The 21206-nt window shown below is 52.6% G+C and overlaps 5 protein-coding genes across 13 annotated transcripts; 3 read left to right on the top strand and 2 right to left on the bottom strand.

Moving 5' to 3' along the window:
* Positions 1-3652: 3652 nt before the first annotated feature.
* Tmem203 (transmembrane protein 203) lies at positions 3653-4481 on the bottom strand. Its single transcript, NM_001107819.1, has one exon. It carries the CDS (start codon positions 4268-4270, stop codon positions 3860-3862), a length of 411 nt encoding a protein of 136 aa, NP_001101289.1. The 5' UTR covers positions 4271-4481; the 3' UTR covers positions 3653-3859.
* Positions 4482-4524: 43 nt separating this feature from the next.
* Ndor1 (NADPH dependent diflavin oxidoreductase 1) lies at positions 4525-12756 on the top strand. Of its 5 annotated transcripts, NM_001107818.1 has the most exons (14): positions 4525-4733; positions 5007-5084; positions 8089-8186; positions 9668-9766; positions 9848-9949; positions 10041-10250; positions 10519-10640; positions 10717-10937; positions 11022-11129; positions 11256-11370; positions 11511-11660; positions 11748-11866; positions 11936-12030; positions 12135-12746. In NM_001107818.1, exons 1-14 carry the CDS (start codon positions 4599-4601, stop codon positions 12277-12279), a joined length of 1797 nt encoding a protein of 598 aa, NP_001101288.1. In that variant the 5' UTR covers positions 4525-4598; the 3' UTR covers positions 12280-12746. The 5 variants fall into 5 exon arrangements, 3 of the variants coding, with proteins under 3 accessions (NP_001101288.1, XP_038961127.1, XP_038961126.1); XR_005501906.2 differs by lacking the exon at positions 12135-12746 and having other exon boundaries at positions 4599-4733; positions 11267-11370; XM_039105198.2 differs by lacking the exon at positions 8089-8186 and having other exon boundaries at positions 4719-4733; positions 12135-12756.
* Positions 12757-13325: 569 nt separating this feature from the next.
* Positions 13326-14442, top strand: LOC134486098 (RING finger protein 208; the record flags this gene model as incomplete). Its single annotated transcript, XM_063284878.1, has 1 exon — positions 13326-14442. A coding segment is annotated over one exon (975 nt), but the record flags the coding sequence as incomplete, so codon positions are not given.
* A 1221-nt stretch (positions 14443-15663) lies between these two features.
* Positions 15664-17707, bottom strand: Rnf208 (ring finger protein 208). Of its 2 annotated transcripts, none has more exons than NM_001109195.1 (2): positions 16915-16988; positions 15664-16726 (listed from the first exon to the last, which is right to left on the bottom strand). In NM_001109195.1, exon 2 carries the CDS (start codon positions 16628-16630, stop codon positions 15833-15835), a length of 798 nt encoding a protein of 265 aa, NP_001102665.1. In that variant the 5' UTR covers positions 16631-16726; positions 16915-16988; the 3' UTR covers positions 15664-15832. The 2 variants fall into 2 exon arrangements, with proteins under 2 accessions (NP_001102665.1, XP_038961583.1); XM_039105655.2 differs by adding an exon at positions 17434-17707 and having other exon boundaries at positions 15665-17144.
* Cysrt1 (cysteine rich tail 1) lies at positions 17537-21184 on the top strand. Of its 4 annotated transcripts, XM_017591974.3 has the most exons (5): positions 17537-17673; positions 19386-19538; positions 19764-19915; positions 20097-20184; positions 20515-21184. In XM_017591974.3, exons 1-4 carry the CDS (start codon positions 17578-17580, stop codon positions 20155-20157), a joined length of 462 nt encoding a protein of 153 aa, XP_017447463.1. In that variant the 5' UTR covers positions 17537-17577; the 3' UTR covers positions 20158-20184; positions 20515-21184. The 4 variants fall into 4 exon arrangements, with proteins under 4 accessions (XP_017447463.1, XP_063140409.1, XP_038961581.1 ...); XM_063284339.1 differs by lacking the exon at positions 17537-17673 and having other exon boundaries at positions 18318-19538; positions 19764-20184; XM_039105653.2 differs by lacking the exon at positions 17537-17673 and having other exon boundaries at positions 18318-19915.
* Positions 21185-21206: the final 22 nt, after the last annotated feature.

Here is a 21206-nt window from a genome sequence, read left to right as displayed (position 1 = left end):
ATTTAGGCAGTTCTGTCATGCAGAGAAGTACAAAAACAAGGGTAAAGGTCCCACTAACTCCTATTGAAACGCATACCTCCAAGAATGGGTAGGGGGGTAGTGACTCTGAAGGGTTACAACCTCACAGCTGATAAGTAGTGAAAACTTTCTTTAGGTAGAGCTGCATAATGCGGCTCCCTCCCCAGCATACACAGTAGGGCAACTGCTTGGAGGGATTAGAAAATTGGAGGCTGCTGACTGGCGGTGTGTTTTCCATTCACCTGCCTTACAGTCCACAGCCAGCTGAGGCCTGGCACCGCTGCCCGCCGTGCCTCTTGCCTTCCAGGGACTCTGCCTCATGGAATGTGGGCCTTTGCAAAAACAGACTCAAACTAGGGGTAGGTGCCTTAGGCTTCTGGGTTGAATGGCAAATCTACAGCTCACACCACCTTCCTTTATCTTTAAGTTGCCTGCTGGTCCACTCCATCAATATAAACTGGAGATTATAAATGAATTTCAGGGTTGGAGAGACAGCTCAGAGTTTAAGAGCACTGACTGCTCTTCCAGAGGTTCTGAGTTCAAATCCCAGCAACCACATGGTGGCTTACAACCATCTGTCCTGGGATCTGATGCCCTCTTCTGGAGTGTCTGAAGACAGCTACAGTGTACTCATAGTAAATAAATAAATCGGGCTGGAGAGGTGGCTCAGCGGCTAAGAGCACTGACTGCTCTTCCAGAGGTCCTGAGTTCAATTCCCAGCAACCACATGGTGGCTCACAACCATCTGTAATGAGATCTGATGTGTGTGTCTGAGGACAGCTACAATGTACTCATATATAATAAATAAATAAATCTTAAAAAATAAGGGCTGGAGAGATGGCTCAGCCGTTAAAGGCTAGGCTCACAACCAAAAAATAAAATAAATAAATCTTAAAAAAAAAAACCCACATTGCTAACTTACCCTGTAGTGTCGGAGATTGGGTCCAGAGCCTTCTGCATGCTGGGTGAACTCTCTACTACTGAGCCACAGTCTCAGCTTCAAAGAGAACTTCTTCAAAGAGAAGTTCTTCAAAGAGAACTTCTAGTACTCATGCCTTTTATACTCAAATTCTAAATTACCAAAATAAAACAGGAACACACAAAACAAAATCTAAGAAATGTTACAAGGAAAACCACTCCAAAGCTCACCTCGTATCTTGCTTTGAGAAAAAAAATCAGCCCAATCCTAGATTAGAAACATTTTTTCCTAGCTGGGGGCAAACCTTACAAGTCACCCCTTGACTGATGTCCTCAGTGAGTGACATGCCTGACGATTTGTCCCCAACAGAGGAGGCATAACCTGCTGTGCTGGAGCACAGACCAGCACACTTGTTCTGCAAAGGAGCACACGAAGTTATTTTCTAGTGATTCTCAACAGAAACATGGCAATGTCAGAATGAACTACTGGTTGTTACAAATGAAGGCTGCTACAGACCAGACACACTACCAACCTTCTGACATCCTCAGGACAGTCTCTTCTTCGTCCAAAATAAATGGCCAGGGACTGGTGAGGTGTTAACATCTGCTGCTCTGTAGAGGGAAGACCTGGATTTAGATCCTAGCACCTGGATGGCTGTAACTTGCTCCTGGAGATACAGTGCCATCTTATGGCCTCCATGGACATTGCACCTGTGCTCCACAGCCACACAGATTTTTTTTTTTTCTTTCCTTTTTTCTCTTGTAAAAGAATGACCTAGTCAGCTGGTGGTGGTGGTGCATGCCTTTAATCCCAGGAGAGTCAGGAGACTGAGGCAGAGACAGGCAGACCTCTGTAATTTCAAGGCCAGCCTGGTCTACAAAGGAGTTCCAGGATAGGCAGGGCTGTTGTCACACAGAGAAACCCTGTCTCAAAAAACAAAACAGAAGAATGATGCCACTCAAATTGCTAAGCATACTGAGGAACCCTGTATTCTGCAGGTCACGTTTGATCTGTCAACTATTAACTTTTGTTGATGTTCCTTTAGACTTTCTCCTGTTTCCCTGTTACCCTCTCCTGATTTCCCTCTCTCTCATAGCCCAGACTGGCTTCCAGCTATGCTGCCAATGATGACAATGTAGGTTTTTTTTTTTTCCTTTTTTTCAGAGCTGGGGACCGAACCCAGGGCTTTGCACTTGCTAGGCAAGTGCTCTACCACTGAGCTAAATCCCCAACCCCGACAATGTAGTTTTGATCCTCCTGTCTCCACCCCCTCTCAAAATAAGATTACAGGTAAACAGTCAATCAATCAACAAAGTTATATCCAAATGTCCCTTTTCTTTTTTGTTTTACACCAGGAAACAGTGTGGCATCCTGTTTCAAATCCTTTAAAAATGTAAAATTTAGAGTTTGCGAGATGGCCCAGCGGGTGGAGGCGCTTGCAAGCCGCCCAGGCTGCCTGATTTTGCTCCCTGATATCACAAGGCTGACAGAAATAATTTGCGTAAGTGGTATGATATGCATACACCTGCATTCACACACACACACACACACACACAGAAATTATTTTTAAATGTAAAAACCATAATGCAGTCACTTGGCAGGATCCTTGCCTAAGCTAGATGTGGTGTTGCCTGCCTTTAATCCTAAGTCTTGGGAGGCAAAGGCCGGCCTCTATGAATTAGAGGCCTGTTCTACAGAGTGAGTTCTAGTTCAGTCAAGGTTACATAGTGAGTTCCTGTTTCAGCAGCAGAATTCCAGAATCACATAAAACAGGAAGTTAAAGGTCATCACTGATTACAAAGCAAGTTTGAGGCAAGTCTTTGCTGCACAATACCAGATGATCATTTGTCATCCCAATCCTGCAGCACTGCCATCAGAGCTCACCAATGGCTACACACTAATAAATCAGGGTTCTGGTGTCACATACTCTACAAAGTCCAGCCCATTGTTTTTAGCTGGGGTAGCTAGTAGTGCAAGTTACCCATCGCCTACAACAAGAAACGGGGATTTTCCAAAAATACTCTAACACCCAAGGTGCTCTAGCCATTGTGCACTAATATCCCCAACCCTGTAACTCCTGTCCACAATGTTAAGCGAGGAACAGCTGAACATTCACCTAATGCCTATTGTTACTTTCAGGAAACATTTTTTTCCACCAGCAAACACTGACACATGACTGACATAAACCTTGACATGACCTTAAGCTGATAAACTCCAGCTGTTCCCAAGCTCCTATGTATCATGTCTCTACTTCCATGAGCAAGTGAGCACCTGTTCCGAATGTCTGTGCTTCCTTTTCTAGGTCTGTTTGTCTCAAGTGTACTAATGACACCTGCCACAAGGGGGTGGGAAAGTCGGGGAAACTGCAATCTGTTGGGCCAGGAAATCTTGAGAAGTCTTGAGACCAGTATTTTTTTTTTCCCAGATGGCAGTTACCCACATAGGGTATTCATGCTCTTTTTCAACAGTCTGCTTTATGTGAGATGGAATGAACAAAAGGCTAGTACTTGCCAGACGTTATCAATCGAATAAGTAAGTCTGGCCTGGACAGATGAAGGAGTACACTCTAAGGTCAGTGCAGCTGAATGAACAAGCTGATTTATAAAGGGGTACATCACCATAGGAAATATTCAGAGCCTATCAGGACATTTTACTTAAATGCAGTCTCCAAATGTTGGAAAAGTTCAGTATTGACTAGCAATTCAGCACATGAATAACTGGAAATAAGTTTTAATAAACGAGGCTTCACTTTTAAGTTTTGCTCGAGGAAACCATCTTAGATATAAAGAATACTGGATAGTAAACTGGGCACAAGCAGACACTGATTTCTGACCAAAGCTCCACCAGTGTGGCACCAGGGTCTGGACTGGGATGTCCAGAACTCCAGCTGCACAGTGCTCCATTAACAGCCTCTGCAGGAGGCTAGTTGACCCGACAAGCCCGGATCATGAGAAGCTGCAGGAGAATGAAGACCGGAGAGGTAATCAGGCCGAACCAGAGTTCCCGAGTCTGCTCCACTAGCTTCTGGCACAGCAGCATCTCAAAGACAAACTTGAGGCTTAGGACGGTGAGAACCCAGAAGAGGCGCAGTACAGCCAGTCGCTTCTCCCCATCTTGGAAGAGACGAACGGAAACGATGGTGGTGAAGTAGGTACTGAGCCCGTCGGCAGCGAAAAAAGGCACAAAGACGTTCCACCAGGAGAGGCCCGGAGCCAGGCCATCCACTCGCAGTGCCAACAACACGGAGAACACCAACAGGGCCAGCAAGTGCACGAATATCTCAAAGGTGGCGAAGCCCAGCCACTGCACCAGTTCCCGCAGCGAGAATAACATAGCGCCTGTTTAATACCGGCCGCCAGTGCCCGGCACCGGGACGTCTCTGACCGCAGACCTGGCGACTCCCTGCTGCCGCCGCTGCACACACGAAGCAGCAAGCAGCCCAACCCGGCCTGGACGCCGGCCCAGGGACTCCGCGGCCCTCAGGACCCCAACCCGGGTCCTGGAAGGTGATGCTAGTAGAAGCCTATGACGTCCAGATGCTATTCCCGGCCCCTCCCCGCTGGCGCAACTGAAACGCGTCATTTCCTGTTGACAGCGGAAGGGGGAAGTTAGTGGGTGTGAGGTTCTGGTCGGGCTGCGCGGTCTGTCCGGCGTGTGCGGGATGCAGGTTCCACAGCTTCTGGTGCTTTTCGGTAGCCAGACTGGCACAGCTCAGGACGAGGCGGAGAGGCTGGGCCGCGAGGCCCGGCGCCGGCGGCTAGGTTGCCGCGTGCAAGCTTTGGACTCTTACTCCGTGGTGAGGCTCGGGCGCTACGGCGGAGACCTTCCACCGGACTTCCCGTCCTCGGACGGAGGACGTTTGAATGCGGCCCTTTGGGCCCAAGCGAATTTAGGGAAAAGGGAGGCACGAGGCTGAGGCCCGAGAAAGAGAAACCCCGATAGCCACTGGGAATAATTGTCCAAACACTTTTACTCTGTTACCCTAGGTGAAGGTGGTGGGATGCGGTTCAGGGAGGGCACTGATCAGGGCCGCCAGAGACCTTACACCTACCTGTGTCTTGTCCTTGAGGCGAATCTCATTAGGGAGCCCCTGGTGATATTTGTTTGTGCGACTACAGGCCAAGGAGACCCTCCTGACAACATGAAGGTAAGGCTGGCCTGATGTGTACCCTCGACCAGTTTTCTTTGCCGTGTAAGAGTCCCAGTGTGCACAGAAATACCTTCCCTTCAAAACATGTTGAGTATGAGAGGTGCCTTGGAGAGATATTCTTTGTGTAGATCCGAGGAGAGAAATAGCTCTTAGTAGCCATTCAATAGCCTTGACCATTTTGTTTCCCAGATTGACATGAGTCTGGTCTGAGTCATGTGAAGTTCAAGCTTTGTAACATTCAGAGAACTTTCTTTAATTCTCTCCTTTTTTCAAGCACATATATTCCTGGCACCATCTGAAACATAGCAGCCACATTTTTCCTTTATGGAGATCAGTGGCCAAAACAACAGATTTAATGGTCAATTACCAGGAAATACCTTGTGTTGGGGAAAATGCCAGATGTTCAGGAAGTGAAGGGGGTCCTGAAACCGGACACAACTTTTTGGAGGGAAGGAGCACACCTATAATTCTAGCTCCCGGGAGGCAGGAGCAGATGGAGCTAGCCAGGGCTACGGTAGGGAGACACTGTCTCTAAAATAAATTAGTAAAAGTAGGGGCATAAGGTGGTGAGAAGCAACCTGTGTGAAGGGCAGAAAGTTGAGGATTCCTCAGCCATGAGCTACAGTGAAACATGTGGGCTTAAGACGGAATCTATAGGAACTATGGAAGTGACACAGTGATGCTGTCAGTATAGCAAGACCACCACCTGTCTGAAGGTAACAAGAATAACACTAGGGAATGCATCACCATAAGCAGGAAGTGCCCCTGTGCTTTGAGGTGGGTGGTGGCCTAAGGCTGGATAAACCAGGCACATTCCAGAGAAGCCAAAAGGGTAGAGCCAACAGGATGTGTATCAGAGGGATCTAGAAGATGAAGGACAGAATCACAACACAAGAAACAGGATACATAGTAATTCCACCTGTGAAATGAGAGGACCACGTTGGGCCGGTGCCAGGAGATATCTAGAGGAACTGCAGTTAGCTGTGTAGTACTAGGAAGGTCCTAGGAAGTGTCACTGTTGAAGCACCCAAAATAAAACTGAAAAAAAGCCCCTATCCTTCAGGCTTGCCATCTAGCAAGGACAGTGTCAGACAGTTTCCCTTCACAAGGTCAATGACAGGGTGGAAGGCTTGAAAGGCGTCCCTAGGATCAGTAGTGACTGCTAAGGAGAGTAGTCGTCTATGAGAGGCAGACACTGTGATCTTCAGAACTAGAGAAGATGAAGTAGAATCAGGAGAGTTCAAGGTTGCCCTCACCTACATATTAAGAAACTGTATCAGCCAGGTATGGTAATATACATCTGTAATCTCAGCACTCCAGAGGCTAAACCTGAAGGACCAAGAGTTTGGGGCCAGCCTCAAACTAATGTCAACCAAAAACATGACTCAAACATAAACAACTTGTCCGGCAGTGATAGGAAACTTGGAGTCAGAGGCAGGTGGACCTCTGTGAGTTTGAGGCTGGCCTCGTTTACAGAGTGAGGTCCAGGACAGCCAGGGCTATAGAGTGAAAATCCTGTCTCAAAATAAAATAAAAATGAGAAAGGGACAAAGAGGTGAGGGAATGGTGACTTGCCTCAGGTTTGAGGCTTGCTGGTCTGTGGATAGCCCACATAGGAGCAGGAGTCAGTAGTTACTGTCTCAATCACAACAGGAGCTGAAGCCCTTTGAAGAGGCTACAGGCCCAGCATCCCAAAACACACTTGGGAGTATGGTCCCTCATCTCTGCAGGACAGGAAGGCCTTGGCCTTGTCATCTTTGTCCTAATCCTTTTTAGAAACACATTGGAATTATAGGGGAAAAATCTAGTAACTGGGTCTCCTCTTATCCATTTCTGGTGAAATTGACTGACAGGCATGTCCTAGAGCTTTCCATCAGCTTTTCCAGGAGCTTCTAAAGTACAAATAGGTCACAGAGAGAGAATGAATCAGTGAATGAATGAGTATGTCTACTGGAGTGAAGACTCTTGTGAAAGGGAGAGACAAACAGAACCCAGAATTCAGTATGGATGCAGCATTCCTGGGCTGAGACCAGGACCAAAGTAGGACAGACAGGTAGGGAAGCAGGAAAAAACCTGCAGAGTATTGGAAGATATAGCTGAGCAGTTCTCCCAAGTGTAACACAGAAATTGGACCATGGAGGAAAACTGTCACCAGAGCTTAAAGATGACATGAGAAGTGACAGAATGAGGTAGGACTAGGCAGGCAATTAATAAGGACAGTAACGGTGTCACACAGCTGGGTGGTGGTGGCACAGCCTTTAATCTCATCACTCCAGAGGCAGGTGGATCTGTTGAGTTCAAGGCCAGCATGGTCTACAGAGAGAGGGTCCCAGTGCAGCCAGGGCTACACAGAGAAACCCTGTCTACAAGCAAATAAACAATGCCACATAATGGAAGGGCAAAACTGCAACCTGAGACAGTGACCACATGCTTGCAAGGGGCACCCATCAAGGATGGCTAACAGGCCAGAGGGCAACAAGCTATAGTCAGCAAACTGGAAAGGTCAGTGTAAACCAGAGTTCAAGGGCATGAGTTAGTGAGTTGACACCTTCAGAGAGTTGGAGCACAGCCCATCTTCCTTTTTTGCCCAGAAGACTTGAGTGAGAACATGTGGCCCAGCCCTTGTGCAGTGACTGGCTGGTCCACCACTACAGCCGTAGAGAAGCAGCTGGAGAGTGGTGAGCAAGTTCACGCCAGACCAGAAGAAGAATACTTCATTGTGTATATGGCAAGAGGGTGTCAGGCTGCCCTAGCAATTAGATGGGGCATTGAGCTACAGGTCGCCATGTATGAGAAATATTATACAGTGAGGATAAGTTTTCTGCGTGTGTAGAGTTTCTGTCTGTAGTTTTTGTACCATGTGAAGGAGAGATGGCCAGATTGGCCAGTGTACAGTTCTGGGCTCTAATGGTCTTCCTTCCATACCATCCTCTCCCTTCTGGGACCTCAGACAGAAAACTGGCCTGAGCTGTGGTCCTAACACAGTTTCCTGTGGCTACAGAACTTCTGGAGGTTCATATTCCGGAAGAGCCTGCCATCCACCTCCCTCTGTCAAATGGATTTTGCTGTCCTAGGCCTCGGGGATTCCTCATATGCCAAGTGAGTAGGCAGCCAGGCCTTGCACTGTGTTAGCTCATCCACCTTATCCACAGATACTCCCTAGTGGGCACACTAATCTCTGTAAGGACTTGGCACAGAGGAGGCCACTATTGGGGAAGGGACAGGGTGACAGAGTATCACCATGGAATTCAGGGCATGGTAAGGCTCAGACCAGCCAGCACTACATTACCCAGTCTGTCCCTGTTCCTCACTGTGCCCCAAACATAGTTTGAAGTATTGATAACTTGAAAAGAGCCCTAAGGTGGACAGCTTGCCTTCAGGTAGCTTGTTAGGCAGGATCCTGGGTTCTCGCTGTCAAGGTTTGTGGATAGTTATGTCCCTAAACAAGCAGTGCTGTTAGCTTTCCTCATTTCCTGGGGTGATAATGAGGGATTTCCACTCAAAGGTGCAAGTAGCTGTCTAGTTTCCTGTTTTCCACAGGCCCAGTGTCATCCAGCACTGAAGGCCACTCCAGCCTCCTAAAAAGTTGTGTGCACAGCAGGGTTCTTGATTGCTTTAGATAAAAAGAACAGAAAATGGCGCTGGAGAGATGGCCCAGAGCCAGTTAAGAGCACTGACTGCGGGCTGGGGATTTAGCTCAGTGGTAGAGCGCTTACCTAGGAAGCGCAAGGCCCTGGGTTCGGTCCCCAGCTCTGAAAAAAAAGAACCAAAAAAAAAAAAAAAAAAAAAAGAGCACTGACTGCTCTTCTAAAGTCCTGAGTTCAATTCCTAGCAACCACATGGTGGCTCACAACCATCTGTAATGAGATCTGATGCCCTCCTCTGGTGTGTCTGAAGACAGCTACAGTATATTCATATAAAATTAATTCATAAAGTAATTTAAAAAACAAAAACAACAGACACCGGAAGCTGAGTATGATAGGTCACTCACTTAAAATCCCATCACTGAGAAAGCTAATATGGGAGGGTTGCCACAAACTCTAGGTGGGACTATATCTTACTAAACCAAGAAGAACAGAAAATAGGAAGGCAGTGCAGCTTTGCTCTGCTAGAGGGTCTGCTCATTGACACTGTGTAAATACACAGAGAAGGTAGGATGGAGTCCAACTATTGATGTGGTTCCCAAATGGACAAGCTGATGCAAGGACCAGCGAGTCTTCTACAGACCAAAGGGGAAGCTCTTACAGAAACACATCCCACACCCACCTCATCCCCAATAGTAACTGTGGAGCCCTGGTCAGGGAATCCAGTCTTGATCTCTTAAGAGCTGTGGGTTAATAAAATGACCCCTCCACATGGCAGCCTGTTGAGATCAAGGGACCCACCATTTGTGGTTATGGCTGTTGCTCTGGTCTCATCCCCTGCATGCTGAAGCCCTGCCCCCTTCTAGAATGCTGCCAGTGTGCACCACTGAGGAAGTGACTCTTGAGGGAGGTCCTATACTCCTTTACTCTGCTCAAGAGGTTGGCTACACTACTGCTCCTTACACTCTGGGCCTGTCTTGCTGTCTCCACCCACAGGTTCAACTTTGTGGCCAAGAAGCTCCATCGCAGGCTGCTGCAGCTAGGAGGCAATGCCCTCGTGCCTCCGTGTCTGGGTGACGACCAGCATGAGTTAGGGTAAGTGTTGATGGCAGCATCCCTCTGTGCACCCCATCTTGGCACGGGCCCACAGAGGCCAATGTCTGTACTCTTTCCTAGGCCCGATGCTGCCATTGACCCCTGGGTAGGAGACCTTTGGGAGAAGATAATGACTATGTACCCTGTACCCCTCGACATTCCTGAGATCCCTCATGGAGTCCCGTGAGTCTGAACCTTGGGTATATGAATATCAAGGGACTTCAAGCTATTTTATCCCCCCAGCCCACCCAACTGATAGTTCCACTTTCCACAGCTTGCCCTCCAAGTTCATCTTCCAGTTTCTTCAGGAGGTCCCCAGCATAGGGGCTGAGGAGCTGAACCTCGCCAGTTCAGCCCCTCAGACACCCCCCTCAGAGTTACAGCCCTTTCTGGCTCCTGTGGTCACCAACCAGAGGGTCACTGGCCCCCAACACTTCCAGGACGTTCGGCTGATGGAGTTTGACATTACAGAGTCGAATATCAGGTAAGGAGCCAAAGCCCTCAGCAGTCAGGCAGGCTGCTCATGTGGCTGTCGGAAGCTGATGTGGTCAGGGAGAAGCTAGGCAGTAGGTAGGGCTTCAGAAAGGTACACCAAAGCTGTAGGCCAGGCAGCTCAGAGAGCTGGACCTCCAGCCCGCCCGCCTCTGTCTCCTTAGTCCCTTCATCTTCCCCCACAGTACACATCCCTCCATTCCCCAGCTCGTCTGTCCTTTCCACAGCAGCCCCACATTTCTGGTGACTTTTTCATACAGTTTTGCTGCTGGCGATGTTGTCTTAATTCTGCCCTCTAACTCGGAGGCCCACACCAAGCAGTTCTGCCAACTGTTGTGCCTGGACCCCAATCAGTTTTTCACACTTAAGCCACGGGAACCAGGTGAGTATGGGAGATGCACCAGCTCTGAGGTCCAAGGTGCCACCTAATAACCCAAGCCTCCATGCCATTCCTGCAGGTGTCCCTTACCCACCAGGGCTGCCTCAGCACTGCACTGTGTGGCACCTTGTGTCGCAGTACTTGGACATTGCCAGCGTGCCCCGCCGTTCCTTCTTTGAGCTCTTGGCTTGTCTCTCCCCACATGCACTGGAGCGGGAGAAGCTGCTGGAATTCAGCTCCGCCAGAGGACAGGAAGAGCTCTGGGAGTACTGTAATCGGCCCCGCAGAACCATCTTGGAGGTGGGCTTATGGACAGACAGGTGGATATGGGCCCCTGAGCTCTAGTATGCACACCACCACCACAGTAAGACTCCCTTTATCCAGGTGCTGTGTGACTTCCCACACACGGCGGGTGCCATTCCTCCAGACTACCTTTTGGACTTGATCCCTCGGATCCGTCCCCGGGCCTTCTCCATTGCTTCATCCCTACTGGTGAGGACTCTGAGTAGGACTGAAGGCTGGCTGGGAAAGCTGAGACTGGGTAGGGCATTTGTCCCTCCTGGGGTTGGTAGCAGGCAGGAGTGCTTTAGCAAGTTACAGCCATCACTGTGTCCATAGGCTCACCCCAGGAGGCTACAGATCCTTGTGGCTGTGGTAAAGTACCAGACTCGCCTGAAGGAGCCCCGCCGTGGCCTCTGCTCCTCCTGGCTAGCATCCCTGACTCCTGGGCAAGGTAATCCATAGTTCTAAGGTTGGGAGAGAGTATGGCCTCAAGCTCCTGCTTTTCCTGTTCCTTCTACCACAGGCGCTCAAGCCCCAGTGAGCACCTCACCATTGTCTTTTGACCTCCTACATGCTGTCTCCCTTCTGTAGCCGGACCTGTCCGGGTGCCTCTGTGGGTTCGGCCTGGGAGCCTAGTGTTCCCAAAAACACCAGGCACACCCATTATCATGGTGGGGCCTGGAACTGGTGTGGCCCCCTTCCGAGCAGCCATTCAAGAACGAGTGGCCCATGGGCAAATGGGTGAGTACAGGAGTTCCAGAGCAGTGTGACCACTGAGACTGGTCTAGCCGAATTCCTGCATCTAGACGGGGGCCCCATGTTTCCCAGGAAACGTCTTATTCTTCGGCTGCCGCCAGCGGGATCAGGACTTCTACTGGCAGACTGAGTGGCAGGAGCTAGAGCAGAGGGGCTGCCTGACCCTGGTTACAGCCTTCTCCCGGGAGCAGGTGAGTATGTTCGTTAGATGGGGCAGGAGTTGGGATGGCTGAGACTTAGCCTCTGATACCTACCTGCAGGCACAGAAGGTGTATGTGCAGCACCGGCTCCGAGAGCTGGGGCCACTTGTCTGGGAGCTGCTGGATGGCCAAGGTGCCTACTTCTACTTAGCAGGGTGAGCCAACTTGGGAATGTAGGGGAGTGGACCAGCCTTCGGGGGAGGGGGTAGTGGGGATTGGGGTTTCAGGGTCACTGAGTTTTCTGAGGCTTGCCCCCCAGCAATGCCAAGTATATGCCTACGGATGTTTCGGAAGCCCTCACAGCCATTTTTCAAGAAGAAGGACGACTCTCCACCACAGATGCAGCTGCCTACCTTGCCAGGCTCCAGCAGACACTGCGCTTCCAGACTGAGACCTGGGCCTGAGGAGCCACTTGAAGCTCACACACACACTGACAGCTACACAGGGGAGCCTGCTGGAGTCTAGAGGGCCCATTGTTACCTTTCGCCCTCTAATCCCAGAACACTGGTTAGACTCACAGTTGAACTTTTTTGGTCCATCTGACCAGGAAGACAGTCCCTGCATACAGCCAAACTCAGTGGAACCCAGTGTCCCATACATAGCCCCAGTGCAGCCTGCACTCCTGGTTTTCTCTCAGTCCCCTTCATTCTGCCCCAAATCTGCACCCTAGTCCATACCTCCAAGGGCCTGCTAAGCCCTCCAAGGGGTGTAGAGCTGGGAGTGGGCTGCACTGCCCCTCTGACCGTGCCATTCCCGTTACCTGTGCAACTCAGGCTCAGTTGAAAAGCCACCAGGGGCCAAGTCTCCTGAGCATTGAGAATGGGCAAAGTCGTCTGTCTTCAGGTCTGTAAACATGAGTAAACTGCCTGGGTAGCCACTCACTTCCATTTTTTGCTTCTAGATTTGAGGGTGGTAGGTGGGACATGCATTATCTGCATCTGCTAGTGGTGGGCAAAGATCTAGGGCATGAGCACAGGCTGTGTATGTGTACCTCCTTGTCCGATACCAAGGCCTGAATCACACCACACTGGGATATCTGTGTGCCTCTTGGTGTCTGTCCCTTTTGTGCTTGGAACGTGGTCTTGACTCTGTCCTTAAACTGACAGCTTGGCCAAGCTACTCCTCTGATGGCCACACAACTCAGCCAAGCTCATACCCTTCTCGGTATGACGGCCAGAGAGGGCCTAGAGAGCTATTGGGAGGTCCCAGCTAGGAGCCAGAACACAGTATTCTTTCCAAAGAACTGAGAACGATCAGGTGGAGGGGTGTGGTCTGTGTTGGTCCGCCCATGGGCAGGGCCTCTAACCTTGGAAAGAGAAACCCTGTTGGGGGAGTCAGACAGGTCCAAGGGCAGCTGGGAGCTAAGGAACCTCTGTTTTGTCCGTCAACTTTGGGAACAGAGACCAGACCTAGCCAACACTACTCTTAGGCCTGAGATACCAGGAGTTGACATGCTTCGGGGACTCAAGTGAAGTTTACTTCCAGTGAGGTCGGCAAGCCGAAGGTGTCTCTAGAGGTTAGTGCTCTAGTGAATGGGTGGAGGCCAAGCTCTGCCTGGCTCCTGAGGGCCACACTAGCCTTCAGACCTGCGACAATCCCTGCTGTCACCCTGGAGTCACACTCTACACATCCTGACTTCTGTTCTGGTGACTCTGTCCTGGGGCCTGATGACACCCCCTCTGTGTCTGCTAGCTCACCCTGTGTTTCTCTGGGTCCTGAGCTCTTGGACCCACTGTGCCAGCCACCAGTAGATGAAGAGGATGATCTCAGTGTTCCCCAGGGTGCCAGAACTCCAGACAGTGAACCTGAACTGGAGACTAGAAACCCGTCTGGTGCCTGGGCCTTGTCACTTGTGGAGGGGCAGGAGGAAGGTGAGGGCCAGGTTGAGGAAGAGGAATGTCCCATCTGTGCTGAGCCTTATGGGCCTAGTGAGCACCACCTGACCCTGCTGAACTGTGGTCACAGCCTGTGTGTGGGCTGCCTGCACCAGCTGTTAGGCATGAACCCCAGAACTGACCTGGGCCGTGTGCGATGTCCACTATGTCGTCAGAAGACGCCCATGCTGGAGTGGGAGATCTGTCAGCTGCAGGAAGAACTGCTTCAAGCTGATGGACCCCAGTGCCCAATGCCCACTGCATCCATCACAGCCCTGCATCCTGGCCCTTGGCCCTGGGGGACCTTAGAGCAGCGCTACCGGCTGCGATTCCTGGCAGGGCCTGTGGGAGGACGGAGCTGTCTCCCCTTCCTGCCCTGCCCTCCCAGCCTTGGTACCTGGTTGTGGGCACTGCGGGAACGTGGCCCCTGTGCCCACCGATTGTCACTGCTGAGCCTGCTGGCACTTGAACTGCTAGGGCTGGTAGTCATCTTCATGCCACTCATGTTCCTAGGGGTGCTCCTCATGCTGCTAGACCGTTCCAGCCACTAAGCAGAGCCCAGATGCTGGCCAAGCATTGAAGTCCATGCTCAGATTCTGGTAATCAGCAAAGACTTGTTATCACCAAGACCAGATATACCTAAGAGCCTGAGCCAGCCAGAGTGCTTACACACCCTTGCAGCCTAGATACTGGCTAAAGCCAAGGACACGAGGACGGCCTCTGAAGTAGCCTGGCCTGGCAGGAAGAGCTGTGAAAAGAACCCTGTGTGCTTGCCATGGGCAGGCATCTCACTGGTCTCAGGCAGAAGCTGGGCTATACCGCTAGCTCATGGTGCAACCAGTGAGGGTGGACACAAATGTGTGCTTCTGATTATACTGAGATCTGTTTATAGAAGGCAAGGGCTGCAGAGACTCTCATTTCTCCAGACAGAAGCTTTTATGTGTCCCTAAAAGCAACAGCAGCAGCCACAGTAGCTACCAGGAGAGGCCTGCACTGCACAAACTAGCCTTCAAAAGCTCCCCGCCTGAACTAAGATAATCTCACCAGAGAAGATAACCCAGAGCAGCTGGGATCAATATTGCCTTTGTAATGGAAGGGCCAAGGGCCCATCCAGACCCTGAATCCTCCAAATGCCCAAGGTCCAGCCCTCTTCCTAACTGACTCTTCAGTTCATGTCACTGGACCAGGAGGCCTCACTTGGGAGATGCAGACAAATGTCAGCTCACTTCATGGCTCACTGGTGACACGATGTAGGATGTGACATGTCAGAATGAGTGCTGTATAGCAAGTATAAGAAAGGCTCTCAGTAAATAGTCGTTACTATGCTATCATTACCACATCCATCTCATTATTACTCCATCTCTGCCAGCCTGGCACTCCTCACAACCCTTGAGTGGTACCAGTTCCAGTCATAGGCAGACTGGTGCCATTTAAGACTGCTGGGTCCTTGATCTTAGCCAGCTGTAAGCTTCTACATATGCTGTCCAAAGGTCATTTCCATACATCCTTGGCCAGAAAAAAGGTACTTTTTCTGGGGGGACAGGCTCTTTCTGTGCAACCCATGTTGACTTCACAGTTCTGCCTTCCAGAGTGTTGGGACTCCCAGTGAGCGTTACCACACACAGCTCAAAGTTCTGTCTGCCTAGCTGGGCCAAATCCCCACGTGCTGTACACTAGTAGTCCTCTGCACCATTGTGTTCACAGCTACTCCCAGACCTGAGCAACACACTTGGCCAGGCTTGGCCTTCAACAAGCAGAGCGGGCTAGCCTTGAATGGAGCTGGGTCGCCCTCTAGGGCTAACCTCGAATGGCGCTGGGTCGCCCTCTAGCCATGGTTAGACCATGTTTGGACCTATTCTGGGCCTAGGCGTGGGCATAGCCCACAGAAGTTAGCTTCAATCAGTGAACAAGTGCAAACTTTGGCAAAGAGTTTTAATGGCAAAGTTGGCTGCAGCGACAATGCCACGCAGGGTAGGGCCAGAAACCACAGTGGGCAAGAGAGGGTCAGCGGGCAACAGGACAAAGCCAGTTCCCCGAAGAAGCGGCGAGCAAGGGCCTGCAGGCAGTAGTGGGCAGGTGGACACTACATGATGGAACAGGCAGATAGCGGGTTCCGCACATGGCAGGTGCATGCAGCCCCACAGTACTGCCGGAAGGTCTGGTAGCAGCTGCCTTCAGATTCACCCCCCCACTGGCCACCGGATGGGGCAGTCAGGGCTTCAGGTGGCAAGCGGCTCAGGATGGATGTGTTGACAGCCAGTGCAGCCAGGCCATAGTCAGTGAAGAGCACAGTCTCACGGTGGCAGGTGGGACAGGAGATGAACTTGTACTTAGGGCAAGACTCGTAAAGAATCTGCAGGCACTGCTCACACACGGAGTGCAGGCAAGACAGCACACGGGGCCGCCGTTGAGTGACGTTGTATGTGTGCCCACAGGTCGGGCATTCCAGGGGCTCACCTGCTATCACTGGCCCAGATGATGAAGGTGCAGAGGCTGTTGGGCCAGGTCGAATCACATACTGATTTACAATGACCTCATCCACCGGTGCCACCCGGGGGAAGCCCAACTCAGAACTGCCCTTGCGGGGCCGCCTTGGCAAGGGTGGAGTGTGGGATGCTCCTTCCAAGGTAGGCATGTCCCCCCCACATGCCTGGTTGACAATGATCTCTGTGTCTGAGGGCCAAGCACGCTTGGGTGCCAGAGTGGGAGTGGGCCTGGGTGCAGGTGGGAAGCAGGGGGTGGCCGCTGGGAGCTCAGGGAACTTTTCAGGGTGGACAATTTTCATGGCCTCCATTTTGAGGATGACATGGGGGCCTTTCAGGCAGGACATGAGGAGGCCCGGCCATCCACTGCCCACCTCAGGCCCAGGGTCAGCTGGCATCCGGCTCTCTACAGTCAGACTGGACGTTGGCACAGGTGGGGGTGTTGGGTGGGGACGTGGGGGAAGAGAAGGGGCTGCATCCTGGTCCTGCCAGGCCTGGTGAGGGCCACGGTTACTCCGTGGACTGCAAGGGGCAGCCGGTGACAGCTTGGAGGGCAGCCCCCCTCCCAGTGGCCACAATGGCTTATCTGGTTCAGTCCGAAGAGGAGGAGGAAGAGGAGGGGGAGGGGGAAGCAGGCGGGGACAAGGGGGTATGGGAGGCTGTTTTGGGCTGTGGGGCTCACCCAGGGTCTCTGTCTGCTGAGGCTGGCAAGGGGGCGTGGAGGGGCCTCCTCCTGTAGCAGAGGTCAGCAGTCCCTGGGCCGGGACATCTGGGCAGGCAGGGGCTAGGTGGGCCCCATGGCTCCAGGACAGGGCGCCCAGGGAAGGCAGCTAGCCTGATCCCTGGCTGCCGGAGGACCTGGGCTGCAGGCTCCGCCGCAACAGCAATGGAGAGGCCTGCACCAGGCCCGAGCTGCGGGTGAGAGAGAGTGTGAGGGCAGCACGGGGCCCACCTCACTCTCGCCTTCGCCCTCATCCTGCACAAAGGATAGGGCGCCCGACCTCTGACCCTGACTTCTTCCGTGGGATCCAAGTCTCCACGGAACTCTGAACGCAACCCCCTCCCCAGTATACTCTCCGAGGCCGGACTCACTGTCCGGAGGGCTGACTCTATGAAAATGGAAAGGAAAGGATGTGTTTGGCCCCAGCCCCTCCCCCCCCGCCCCCCGCCCCCGGCCCCCCCCCCCCCCCCCCCCGCTCACCTGCCCCAGCCTGGCGTTCCCCGGCTGCGCCGCCGCCGCAGCAGAGGTTGTCTCAAAGGCAGGCCCGGATGTGGTGCTCACACCTTGGCTCTTCTGCTTTAGTGGCTCCGATAGCTCCCGCGGCTCCAGTGGAGACCTCGGGTGATGGCGGGCGCAGGCGGCACCCAGGGGCGCGAGCGCTGGTGCTGGACGCAAGGCTCGGCGCGGTGGCGGCGACAGCGGCGACGGCGGCGGCGGCAGGTGCGTGCGGAGCGTGGCGCGTTCTGCGGCGGAGGCGCGGGGACCGCAGTGCGCGCGGCGCCCGCCCGCGCCCGCAGCGCCACCCCCCGTCTGGGGACCCGCGCGGGGTCCACGGGGCGGGGCCAGTCTCCTAGCCGCCCCTCGATCCACGCCTGGCCTGGCGTCGGCTCCCAGTGTCGACCTCCCAGCTAGCTACCGGCTGGTCAGAATCCCGGTGCTGCCAAATTCCCTTCCCTCTTGGCCGACCCCCCCAGGGGCCAAACCCTCCGCCGAATTTTGTAAAGGAAACCTTCACGTTTTACTTCCTCATTTTGAGCCTCACAATGCCCGAGCAGGGGTTCCAGCGTTCCACTTGTGTCTCAGCTACCTTTCTTGCTTTGAAAGGGCAGGGTCCTTTCACTCCAAACCCCGACACACCCCCTGTGTGAACGCCGGGAGTTTTCCAATTCACTGACGTATTCACACTGCACAAGGATTCGTCAAAGAGGGAGATAGGACAGCAAAAGGGACAAGGGGTTAAGTGGATACCAGAAGAGTGGACAGAGGGAGCTGGGGCAGTCACAGGAGGCTCAGAAGCTTCACGGACTGGAGGTGGAGAATTGGAAATACCTGGGTAGGCTGGCAGTCCGTGTGTAGGGTGGAGGGCCCACTGTGTACACTCACCTGCCTAGGGTGGGGTAGCCCTTTCTTGGATCTCATCAGGTCAGCACGTGCTTCTATGTTCCACAGTTATGTACTAAACTGACCCCACCCATCAGAGGCCCCATTCCTTTCATCCTCCTCCTCCTCCTGCCTGATCCTCTTCTACCTGGGCTACACCTTTGCCTCGGGGTAGGGGGGGAGCCCTCAGTGAGGAAAAGACTAAGGACACACTGATGACCGTGTTTACATGTTCAGAATGCCATTCTCTACCCTCCCATGGCCACCACACGTGTGACCAACACAGAGTCCTATGCCTGACCCTGGAAAGTCCGGATTTCCTTCAGGCTACGGCCCATTTCTGTATAATTCGACGAATGGAACAGTGTTCCTGTGAGTCAAAGCTGGGCCAGACTTTACAGTTGTGTGGACCCATACGCCCACTTCAGGGCTCCTTCAGCAAGACAAGGTTAGAGGACGGGTCAGGTGCTAAGGTGTAGTGGGGAGGCATTTCATGGGAACTTGGCATGATGCTGGGCAACTCAAGATAGCTGTGGCCGGAGAAAGGATTGAGCCCACCCTTCCTAGGAGGACTCTGCTCACCTACCCACTCAGCATGCGCGCAAGGCCACCTACCGCCCCACCTTCTGCCTAGGGTCCCGCCCCATAAAACAAAGCCACGCCCCACAGGAGAATCAAGGTTCCCTCATTCCACACTGTTCTGAGCTGAGTGGTGCAAGCCAAGGAGCCGTCCAAACCGGGTCTTTAGGAAACCCTGGAGCGCGGAGGCTTCTGGGAATTAAATTTCCACTGGGCACCTCGGCCGGGTTTACGCATGCTCCCGCCTTGGGGCGGAGTCTAGATGGGCGATGAGCAAGATTAAAATGTGCTTATGTAGTGAGCGCTGGTTTTCACCTATTAAACATGTTTCCCCCAGACCCATTTCCTTCTACTTGCTAAGTTGCTAGGACTCTTGTCTAGACCTGCCTGACTGGCTCTACGCAGGCTTACTCAGTCACACTGGCTTGCAGGCCTTGTCCTACTTGGTGTCCTTCCTGGTGTTTTCTGGACAGGAATCTGAGCCCGTCTCACTGGTTGTAGACCCAGAGAAGCCCACTGTTGTCTCAGCCCTAGCGCCACCGTCCTTCTTCGTCCTTCGTGACCACTGTGGACAAGGAGGTGAAGCTGCAAAAGCAGAAGGATGCCAGGACCAAGAATGGGTGCTGGTAAAAGAAAACTTCGGGGAGCTTTTACCCCAACTCACCAACACAGGGAAACCGCAAGTTTAAGAAAGGAGTGGGAAATGTCATTTGTGTCTGAAGCTCATGTCACCAACTATAAGTAAAGTGTATCTGCCAAGTTGTGCCAAACTATTATTATTATTATTATTATTATTATTAAAATGGACAGCCCTCCAAATGGTTTTAATTGTCTTGTGCACTCAAACGCAGTTTGTACTGAGTATGGACAGTTGGTGGCAAGGAGGAACTCAGAATGGTGGCAGAAGAGATGTGAGTGATGGCTGCGTGACCCCAGCACATCTGAAGACCCCAGAATCTGAAGGCCTGCCTCCACTTCCTTTCTGGGGCCGTGACCCAAGGAGGTAGGGCATGCTCAGATGAATTGTGACTGAGTCACCCCAGATTGGCAAATGCCCCTTAAAGCCCAAACCTTGGCCTCCACCCATCTGGGAATGAGGGGTGACTGGCTGCTGTGCTCCAGTTGTTGAAGCCTCTTGGGAACCCCATCTTTGAGCTCCACCCCAAGGCCACACCCCTCTCTAGGAAGGAAAAGGCACTTGCTGGTAGCTCTACTCACAGTCACTGGGACCTGGAGCTGGACTAAGAAGACAGACTGCTGCTGCTGCCGCAGGTGAGTTCTTGTCTAGATATCCACCTGTACTTTCCAGTTCCTCCTGGGCAGCCCCTGCTGTCCCTTGGGCCAGCTCATCAGTACCTTCTAGCCTTTTATCCCCATTCCCAGCTGCATCCTGAGCATTTCTTGGATACTTGGTGGAGGGTAGTAACTGGGTACTTGGGCCTGCCTCCAGTACACACAGACCTTGCACACATTCTGATGTCTCCACGGGATGGCTTTCCACAGGGCAGACTCCTCTTAAATGGGTGTCTTCTTAGGCTATGGGCTCTCAAGAACATTTTCTCTTCTTTGAGTCCATATATGTTTCTCTGCGCACCCCTACAGCCTGGACCATGGACCCCCATGAGATGGTTGTCAAGAATCCATATGTCCACCTCAGCATCCCTCGGGCTCACCTGCGCTCTGACTCGGGGCAGCAGTCAGAGGAGGTTCCCTCTTCATCGTCCTCCTCTGAGACCCAGCCTCTGCCTCCAGGAGCCTGTGCCCCAGAGCCAGTGGGCCTCTTACACACTGTGGAAGCCCCAGGGCCCAAAGCTATCAAGGGCGCCAAGGGTGAGCAGTGCCAGCAGACCTGGCAGTCACCCTGCAATCCCTATAGCAGTGGCCAACGTCCATCGGGACTGACTTACGCTGGCCTGCCGCCTGTAGGGCGTGGTGATGACATTGCCCACCACTGCTGCTGCTGCCCTTGCTGCTCCTGCTGCCACTGTCCTCGCTTCTGCCGTTGTCACAGCTGTTGCTGTGTTGTCTCCTAGCCTGACTATCCAACTTTCAGGGCTGTGGGGCCAGGTTTCTGCTCAATACCAAAGTGGTGATGGACATCAGGACTGTCATGGGAATCAGACATTTCCTGCCCTGGACAGGGGACCCTATCCACCAGGAAGGTTCAGCTGGAGCCCTCTGGAATAGGGTTCCAGCCACTAGCCATGTTGGCAGCAACAGGGACACCCTTCACGTCCTGCAAGACTTTGGCAATAAAGCAGGATGAGTGTTGTGCCCGTCCGTGGCTGATTTTA

This window comes from Rattus norvegicus, chromosome 3, assembly GCF_036323735.1.
Source record: "Rattus norvegicus strain BN/NHsdMcwi chromosome 3, GRCr8, whole genome shotgun sequence".
Classification (NCBI taxonomy): domain Eukaryota; kingdom Metazoa; phylum Chordata; class Mammalia; order Rodentia; family Muridae; genus Rattus; species Rattus norvegicus.
This window is presented reverse-complemented; position numbering and strand designations above follow the sequence as displayed.

Coding starts and splice junctions, on each gene's coding strand:
- Ndor1 (NM_001107818.1), top strand. CDS start 4,599: ATGCAGGTTCCACAGCTTCTGGTGCTTTTCGGTAGCCAGACTGGCACA. Junction 5,085..8,088: donor ACCCTCCTGACAACATGAAG/GTAAGGCTGGCC, acceptor CTGTGGCTACAG/AACTTCTGGAGGTTCATATT. Junction 10,251..10,518: donor ATTACAGAGTCGAATATCAG/GTAAGGAGCCAA, acceptor TTTTTCATACAG/TTTTGCTGCTGGCGATGTTG.
- Cysrt1 (XM_017591974.3), top strand. CDS start 17,578: ATGGCGGGCGCAGGCGGCACCCAGGGGCGCGAGCGCTGGTGCTGGACG. Junction 17,674..19,385: donor GGCGACGGCGGCGGCGGCAG/GTGCGTGCGGAG, acceptor TTTTCTGGACAG/GAATCTGAGCCCGTCTCACT. Junction 19,539..19,763: donor AGGACCAAGAATGGGTGCTG/GTAAAAGAAAAC, acceptor ACTCAAACGCAG/TTTGTACTGAGTATGGACAG.
- Tmem203 (NM_001107819.1), bottom strand. CDS start 4,270: ATGTTATTCTCGCTGCGGGAACTGGTGCAGTGGCTGGGCTTCGCCACC.
- Rnf208 (XM_039105655.2), bottom strand. CDS start 16,630: ATGCCAGCTGACCCTGGGCCTGAGGTGGGCAGTGGATGGCCGGGCCTC.